The following is a 9,572-nucleotide window of genomic DNA, read 5'->3' on the forward strand; positions in this document are numbered from 1 at the left end:
GGTGAACGAAATCATAATAAGGGCACAAGCAGAGTCATGAGCAAACAATGCAGTTTGTATATAAAAATATTCTTTGAAACTTGACAAAATCAAAAGTCAACTCATTAGTCAAAGTAATCGAACAATTAGTCAATACGGGGTTCGTTTCACAAAAGTATTTCCAACATAATATTTATGGTTCAAAATATAATTTCGAATATCGTGGCAGTCAAAACATTATTTTATGATAGCCAAATTCATAAACAAAACTGTCTTGCCGACATTATACAAGAATGGGCATAATAGAGCAAACAAAGAAGTCTCGGGGTTAGCGGGCCCACCTCGGGTCAAATCGAGGTGGCGGCATGAATCACGGACATTTGGGGTCTATGGAATCATACATGGAAGTTCGGGGCAACTTAGTCTCATTTACGAAAGTTTCGGACATTAGATCACTTTTCAACATAATAGGAGTTTTATAATTCAATTCAATTGAATGAGTGGTACTAAATTTCCAATTCGGATTTCTAGGAACAAAATTGCCCTCGGGGCTCCAATATCGACCTAGTATACCTAAGACATGCCAAAAGAAGGAATGGTTAGCCTTACATACCTTATATGTGTCTTACGCTCGCCCAAAACTCAAGTCCCGTTTCGCTCAGAATCTGCAAATGGTCAAAGTTACCAATTAGGGATTTCAAGGCTTAAGAATTCACTTAACCTCATTTTTATCTACCGAAATTTCGGCAGCATTTCCCCTATATATATAACACCCCCGAGACTTAGCTCGGCTCAATAAAAATCAACCACAACAACCCACAATATCACAAACATCACAAGTCATACAAAATCACTCTAACGTCAATATTCCTTCTTTCTACATAAATCAACAACTTTCATCCAAACTTCACAACATCGAACTAACATCCACATTATCATATTCATTTACTCATTCAAAGTTATTCAAACACATTCCAATAATATTCCAAGCGGTATACATGAATTTAAGCAATCCGCTACTTTCCATATTATATTCAAAACTTCTACGAATGCACAAAACTTCCCAAATCACATTGTCTTCCTTCCAAATTTATTAACAACAACCATAATCCACATTTAAAGTCTTACTTCTACAATTATATAAGAATACACATAAATCATATATTTTCCCATAAAAACCCGCAACCATTTCAATGCCAATTCAACTCGCTAAACATTCATTTACGTCATAAATGCCACAACGACGCAACTAACAAACTAAACAAAAATCAAATTCGTCTCCTTCACCATAACATGGCTCACGGCCACTTCATCACACACACACACACCCACGGTTTCACACACACACCAAAACTACGAAATTCTCGTTTATTCTAAATCCTTATAATATTCATACAAATTCCATAACACAAAAGTAGCAAAAATTCTTACATTTTCTTGAAATTCCGACTTGCCGCAAACGTGATTCTTTCGCCAAACAAATTGTGTCACGTCGGAGAGCGTCTTGAACTTACTACAAATACAAAAAGAATAAGATGTTTGGATCAAACTTGGAGGCTAGAGAATTTTTCCTTTTTTCTTTTGCTATGGCCGAAACCCTCTCTAGAGGTGTTCTTAATTTTTTTTTTGTTGATTTTCTTGACTTTTCAATGGATAGGCATGAATATATACTTATCATTAAATGCTAACATGGAGCTCACATGACCAATAAGTGGGGCTTGGGCCTTGGCCCCTTGGCCGGCCACCCCTAGCATTTGGGCTTCAATTTTTCAATTTTTATTTTTAGCCCAATTCGTAAAAATCTCGTTTTGTAATTCCCGAAACTAATTTCCGAAATTCCAACTCTCACCCTCGGCCTTCCCCGATGTTTTTGCACCAATAGTTTCATAACAAACATAGGCATATTAACTAAAATCAAAGTATTGCCTTATAACATACAAGTCCTAATTATTTACAAGACTTTCCAATTATGCAAAATTACGGGATATAACATAACCTAACAATCTATCTTTAAACTAAAATCTCTCAATATTTGAGTTCACACAATATCAAAGCTAAGTCTTCCAAATAGATGAAAAGAACTATTTATACTAATGCCTATTACACCAAAAGGCCCTAAAGTGGCTCTTTTGCAAAAATACCCACATGGGTCTTCAATTGCATCCAGACCCTCATAACTTGAAATTATGACCTCCAATTGTAATTCTAACCCCATAACTTGCAAGTATGACCTCCAATTGCAATCTTAGCCCCATAGTTGTACTTTTAGCCATTTTGCGCTTCTAGCCACTTTGTAACTCTTCCAATGTCAACTCCCAAACGTTGTAAATCCGCGAAGTCTTCTCTCCAATCTCCTCCAAGGTATCCTTTTTCATGAACAAGGCTTGCAACTCTTGAAGTTCTCTTGCTTGACTTCTTGTGAAAGGCCTTGTGCTTGTTGGGTTCATATCATCCTCCCCTTCTTGGAGAAGATTCGTCCTTGAATCTAAGGGCATACCTACAACAAAAGAGGAAAGATCACTTACATTGAAAGCATTATGAACATTATACTCACTTGGCAAGTAGATCTTGTAGGCATTGTCATTGATCTTTTCAAGCACTTTGAATGGCCCATCTCCCCTTGGGCTCAATTTCCCTTTTCGCATTTGCGGGAACCTTTCTTTTCGAAAGTGAACCCAAACCCAATCATCGGGTTGGAAGTCCACCTTTCTTCTCCCATGATTTTGTCTCTTGGCTACCTTGGTGTTGACCTTGTCAATGCTCTCCTTTACCTTGGCATGGATTTTCATCATTTCGGCCGCCCTTTGCTTTGCATCTAAACTCACAACAACATCACTAGCCAAAGGGGTTAAGGTTAAAGGAATCAGCCATAACATACTTCAAATGGAGTCATGCCAATAGAGGAATGGAGGGACCGATTGTAAGCAAACTCAATCAAAGGTAAATGGTCCTCCCAGGAAGTGGGCTTTCCTCTAATCATACATCTAAGCATACTCCCTAGAGTCCTATTCACTACTTCGATTTGACCATCCGTTTGAGGGTGGAAATAAGTAGAGAACATGAGCTTGGTACCAAGTGTACCCCAAAGGCTTTTCCAAAAGTGACTAAGAAACTTGGAATCCCTATCACTAACAATAGTGCGGGGAACTCCATGCAACTTAAGAACATAATTCACAAACAAGGATGCTACATGAGATGCATCATCACATTTATGGCATTGTATAAAATGAGAAATTTTTGAGAACCTATCTACCACTACAAAAATGCTATCATGACCCCTTTTGGTTGTTGGAAGACCCAACACAAAATCCATCGAAATGTCTATCCAAGGACCAATAGGAGTAGGAAAGGAAGTATACATACCTTGGGGCCGAGTCTTGGACTTGGCTTGCTTGCATTCCAAACATTGACCACATAGCTTTTTCAACATCATATCGCATCTTGGGCCAATAGAATTACTCACCCAATATATCAAGTGTCATGGCCCCTCCAAAATGGCCCATCATCCCACCACTATGTGCTTCTTTGACGAACAACTCTCTCTATAAGCTCATTGGGACACAAACTATACCATCCTTGAATACCCTATCAACAAGTTGGAACCTATCAACCCTCCTCCCTTAGGTCAACTCCTCACATATTGCCTTAAAGTCGGGATCTTGAGAATAGTATCCCTTAAGGCTTTCAAATCCCACCATCCTAGAAGTCATAGTGTTTAGCAAGACATACCTTCTAGATGATGCATCCGCCACCATATTGTCCTTCCCCTTTTTGTAATGGATCACATAAGGGAAAGCTTCAATCAATTCTACCTATTTCGCATGCCTCTTGTTGAGCTTGGATTGGCTCTTCAAGTGTTTCAAGGATTCGTGGTCCGATCATATCAAAAACTCCTTATTCCACAAATAATGTTACCAATGGGTCAAGACCCTCACAAGTGCATACAACTCCTTGTCATAAGTAGAGTAGTTCAATGATGCCCCTTTTAGCTTTTCAGTAAAGTAAGCCAATGGCTTGCCTTCTTGCATCAATACTCAACCTATGCCAACCCCGGAAGCATCACACTGAACTTCAAAAGTTTTCTCAAAATTGGGTAATTGTAACAATGGTGACGAACTCAACATGGATTTCAATTCTTGAAACGCCTTCTCTTTCTCATCTCCCCAAACAAAAGGAACATCTTTCTTGATCAATTCGGTCAAGGGCTGCAATTGTACTAAACCCCTTTACGAACCTTCTATAGAAACTTGCCAACCCATGGAAACTCCTCACATCGGTTGCATTTTTACGCGTTGGCCAAATTCTAATAGACTCCACTTTTTCTTCGTCAACCTCCACACCATTTGCACCCACCACAAAACCTAAGAACACTACTTTATCAACACATAAAGCACATTTCTTGATATTAGCAAGCAACCTCTCACACAACAAGACATCAAATACTTGCCTTAAATGGCCTACATGCTCCTCAATTGATTTGCTATACACAAGGATGTCATCAAAATAAACAACCACAAACATGTTGATAAAGTGTTTCAGGACATGGTTCATCAACCTCATAAATATGCTAGGTGCATTGGTCAGTTCAAATAGACAAGCCAGGCATAGAGGCCAAAATTGGTTTTGAAGGCCGTTTTCCACTCATCACCGGGATTCATTCGGATTTGGTGATAGCCACTTCTGATCAATCTTTGAAAACACATTTGAGCCACAAAGCTCATCCAACATGTCATAAAGCCTCGGAATGGGATGGCGATAATTTACCATGATTTTTTTGACGGGCCCTATAATCAATGCACATCCTTCAAGTGCCATCTTTCTTTGGAACAAGAATCACCGGAACGGCACACGGGCTAAGACACTCCTTCAGTAGCCCCTTTTTAAGAAGTTCATCCACTTGCCTTTGTAATTCTTTTGTTTCTTCCGGGTTGCTCCTATAAGCTGGTTTTTTGGGAATTTGGGAACCCGATACAAAGTCGATTTGGTGCTCAATACCTCTCAAGGGAGGTAAGCCATCGGGCATTTCCTCCGGGAACAAGGCTTCATATTCCTGCAAAAGAGAAGACATACTACTAGGAAAAGTGCTAGTAGCTTGGATAGCATTTAAGAGAAGATCCTTGTTGACAAGACATACCATGAAGTGTCTCTTGTCAATCCCTTTCAAGCAATTACTTGGTTTGGCCAACAAACATTTCTTGGAACCATCTTGAGATGTTCCCTCTCCACTTATAACCAACAAAGTCTCCTTCTTACTCTTCTCCTTTTCTTCCCTTTGATACTTATCCCGAAGCTCCCTCATCACTCTATAATCCTCACTCACTTGGTGAGGGGTTAATGGGTTAAGAATGTACTTCTTCCCCTTGACCACAAATGAGTACTTGTTAGTTCTGCCACTATGTTGGGCATCAACATCAAATTGCCAAGGTCTTCCAAGCAATAGATGGCAAGCTTGCATGGGTACCACATCACACAAAATCTCATCTTGGTACTTGCCAATGCTAAATTTGATAATGGCTTTCTTGTTGACCTTCATCTCACCACATTCATTAAACTATTGGAGTTTATAGGGATTAGTGTGCTTGCGGGTGGGTAATTTCATACTTTCAACTAAAACTTGACTAACGGCATTCGTGCAACTCCCACCATCAATGATTAATGAGCAAACCTTATCCACAATTTTGCACTGTGCAAGAAACAAGTTCTCCCTTTGGTCACTCTCTTCCATAGCTAGAGCTCCCATGGCTCTTCTGGCCACAATAGCATGATTCAAGGCTTCTTCATACCTTATCTCAACCTCTTCATCGGAATCACCCTCACACTCACTTCTTCTCCCTCTTCTTCATGACCATCCCCGCCCTCATGTTCATCATCGGTTCGATACCCATCCCTCACTATTGTGATAGTACTCTGGTTGGGATACTCACTCGCAATGTGCCCTCTCCCTTGCCACTTAAAGCATTGGATGGTAGAAGGTCGGTTATAGGTGGCGTTAGAATTGTTACCTCCTTTATCCTTGTCATCTCCTTTGGCGCTTAATCGAATTTGGCTTGAGGTGCTTGAGTGTTGCTCTTGGGCTTATCCCAAGTGGAAGTTTTCCACTTTTCTTTGCCCTTGTTCTAAGTTGAAGGCGATTTGCTTTTGCCTTTATAGGACCTCTTTTCTTTTAGATCCGCCTCAACCTTGGATGTATCATGGAATGCCTCTTTAAGACTATTTATAGGTTTTGAGCCTCATCGGTTTAGAGATGTCTCGATTTAATGTCACGACCCAACCCCATAGGCCATGACTAGTGCTCGAGTTGGACATTCGTATACGAACCTGTTAGATATAGTCAGACTGAAACTAAGAATAGTATGGAAACTTATAAAGGCAACTAAAGATTCATAACGCCACATATCATCATAAACCTGTCTCCTGAGGAGTCACAGCTAACCAACACACAACATAATACGCAAGCCGACAAGGCTGCCACTATATATGGAAATACCAGAAACGAATCATATCGACATAGCTGACCAAAACCTATGTACAACCCACACATGTCTACAGACCTCTAAAAGTATAAACGTGAAATATGACGGGACAGGGCCTCGCCTTACCCTTGGATATGTATAAGTCTACATCAAAAGATCTGTACCAAAATAATCTAGGCTCCGGAACAATGGAGCTCTCCAAACAGCTGAGCAGAAGTCCTAGTCTGGAGGATAACCAAACCGAGTGTCTGTACCTGCGGGCATGAAACGCAGCCCCCCCTTCCTCCCCTCCCCCCGAAGAAAGGGGGTCAGTACGAGGAATGTACTGAGTATATAAAGCATGAAATACAGTAAAGAAGATCATGACTGAATAAAAGATTATAGGAGGCAAGTATGATAATCAAAGATACCAATGAACCTGTGCCTTACGAGATGAGAATCATGCATATCTATATCATATACCATACCCGGCCCATTATGGGACTCGATGAATAAATTTATCATATACCATACCCGGCCCATCATGGGACTCGGTGGCATAATCATATCATCATATATATATATATATATATATATATATATATATATATATATATATATATATATATATATATATATATACCGTACCCGGCCCTCTAGTGAGGGACTCGGTGAACAATGCAGTGAAACTGTGCACAAATACATACCCGGCCCGGGACTCGGTGAATGATATATTAACGACATGCACGAGTAGAATAATGAGCAACCATATACAAACTAAATCATCATCTGAGACTCAATAGAATAATTAGAATGAACTAACACTTGAGAATCGAAGACAACAGTCATGTCAAGTACCCCTCGAATGTCACTATGGATTATATCTAATAGGACTTCAGGAACCTTAGACACGTATCAGGACATAATGAAATAGCTTCTGAAAATCAAGTCCCTCACTAGAGGGCCGGGTACGGTATATATATATATATAATGATATGATAATGGCACCGAGTCCCATGATGGGCCGGGTATGGTATATGATGACTTCACTCACCGAGTCCCTCACTAGAGGGCCAGGTACGATATATATATTTATATTTCACCGAGTCCCTTACTAAAGGACCGGGTATGTGTTACACCCCAGAAGATTTTGTATTACTAAGGCTACAGACTGCTTAATGTGAGCTCAAGGAGAAGCAAATATTACAAGTATAAAGAATGAAATTCTACTGTAGTAGCATGAGGATAGCATGAGTATCATATTTGGAACTCGTACAATATGATTGGAATGATACGTTAAAAGATATATAGCCCTCGTAACCGTAAGCTGAGGTGGGGCCCACATGATAGGATTTTTATAAAGGACATGTGATAAGTTATATGGACAATATATGCGAAGTTAAACACAACTCAAGAAGGACCCTTGAGCCAAATCCAAGTGTAAACCCTCCATGGTTTGACGGAAAGTACTTTATTATATTTTCGATTTTTTTTATATGTCCAGTTTCATTATGTGAATGCCAGAGGGTTCGCTCAGCTCTAAGTAAGAGTTGGGTGCCTATCATGCCCTATCGGAATTGGGGTGTGACAAAGTGGTATCAGAGCAGTTCGTCGTAGGGGTTGTCTGCAAAGTCGTGTCTAGTAGAGTCTTGTTTATAGTGTGTTGCGCGCCACATTTATAAACAGGAGGCTACAGGGCATTTAGGATGGTTACTTTTCTTTCATATCTAGGATCGTGTGATAGAGCCAAGAGATAGGAAATGATATCCCTTATATACTAACCTTTGATTTTAGCAAGGGAGTGGTGTCGACAAGAGGAGGTAAATGATGATACTGGGAGTTACAGAGGCAAGATATTTCATTGAGGTTACTTTACCAAAATTTGTATATACAGAATGGCGAACCGGCCATCATCAAGGTAAGTTATTGTAAGTATAGTAAGAAAATGGATTGAATGTATATATATTGATGATAAGTTTAGTTGTAAGGTGTGAACAACAGGAGCTGAAGGAAACTAGTAAAAAGATAAGTAACGGTAAGCAGGGTATATGTCAGATATGGTATGAATGTTACAAGTATGATTGAAATGCAATTAAAGATTGAAAGGGAAAGTAAATAGAAAAGTATAACAGGTACAGTTTGAGTTGGACATACGAGGTAAGTTCATCATTTTCATACGGTTGTTGATATTGGGAGACCTGTGTGGCTATCATATGATATATATACATATAAATATGTTGGCCCTGTGAGACATTGTTGGTATTTCCTGTGTGCAGGTTTTGGGATAGTAAGAAATACAGAGGAAACTCTGCCAAATATTTTCCTAGAAATAAAAGGAAGAATGAGAGATAAGTTTGTAATATGTCTTTAAAGGTCGTGTCAACAGTAATGATAGGATTTGACTAAGTTGCGAGTATGGCTGACTTCAAGAAATAAGTTAATTGCTGAATTGATGGTAATAGTAATTATGAGGTCGATATCGATATGGTAAAAAGAAATGCTAGGACAATTTGGAAGGGCTTGTGATACTAAGAGATGATTTAGAAAAGGCTGGCAAATCTTAATAGAGTGTTATATTGAGGTATTGACTGAATTGATAATGTTATATCCCATATTTTCATACATTGGGACGTTTTAAACTAAACGCGACAAGTTAAAGACAAGACTATTTTAAGATACGAAGTAGAGACTTTAACTTCCGGTTTCGTTTCAAGTCACAAGTTACCTATAAATTTCGTTTGGTATAGAAGCATTAATGGAAAATTGGGATTAAATTAACCATGATTAGATTATAAAGTGGGATTAAAAAACCAAATCAGTCCATAAAATAAGCCATAGTGGCCGTGTAAGAGGATCGAAGTGGTCAATGATCATTGACCCAAAATTTGAGTGGGACACATGTCCAAATCATGTAATGCATATATATAACACAAATTATGATTCATCCATCACCAACTAGCTCATTTCCACATTTACAAAGCAAAAAAAATTAAGAGATAGAGAGAGAGGCTCTCGGCTACAAGCTGGCCGAGAATAACCTTCTCCAAATTGATTCAAAAATCAGTTTCTTAAGCAATTCAACTCCCTTAAAGGTGTGTATTAACGTGTAGCATTCATTGGAATAGCAAGAACAAGTGTTAA

General features: G+C 39.1%; 1 protein-coding gene across 1 annotated transcript; it reads right to left on the reverse strand.

Moving 5' to 3' along the window:
- Positions 1 to 4,783: 4,783 nt before the first annotated feature.
- On the reverse strand, positions 4,784 to 5,719 carry LOC132607829 (uncharacterized). The gene is made up of 2 exons (XM_060321907.1): positions 5,603 to 5,719; positions 4,784 to 5,506 (listed from the first exon to the last, which is right to left on the reverse strand). The coding sequence occupies exons 1-2, from the start codon at positions 5,717 to 5,719 to the stop codon at positions 4,784 to 4,786; spliced, it is 840 nt and encodes a 279-aa protein (XP_060177890.1).
- Between the last annotated feature and the right edge of the window lie 3,853 nt (positions 5,720 to 9,572).

Source organism: Lycium barbarum, chromosome 8, assembly GCF_019175385.1.
Source record: "Lycium barbarum isolate Lr01 chromosome 8, ASM1917538v2, whole genome shotgun sequence".
Classification (NCBI taxonomy): domain Eukaryota; kingdom Viridiplantae; phylum Streptophyta; class Magnoliopsida; order Solanales; family Solanaceae; genus Lycium; species Lycium barbarum.

Bases quoted from the DNA above. Each gene is read 5' to 3' on its own strand.
- LOC132607829 (XM_060321907.1), bottom strand. From the start codon at position 5,719: ATGGGAGCTCTAGCTATGGAAGAGAGTGACCAAAGGGAGAACTTGTTT. The intron at 5,507-5,602 runs GTTAGTCAAGTT...GGTGAGATGAAG, and splicing joins GTGGGAGTTGCACGAATGCC to GTCAACAAGAAAGCCATTAT.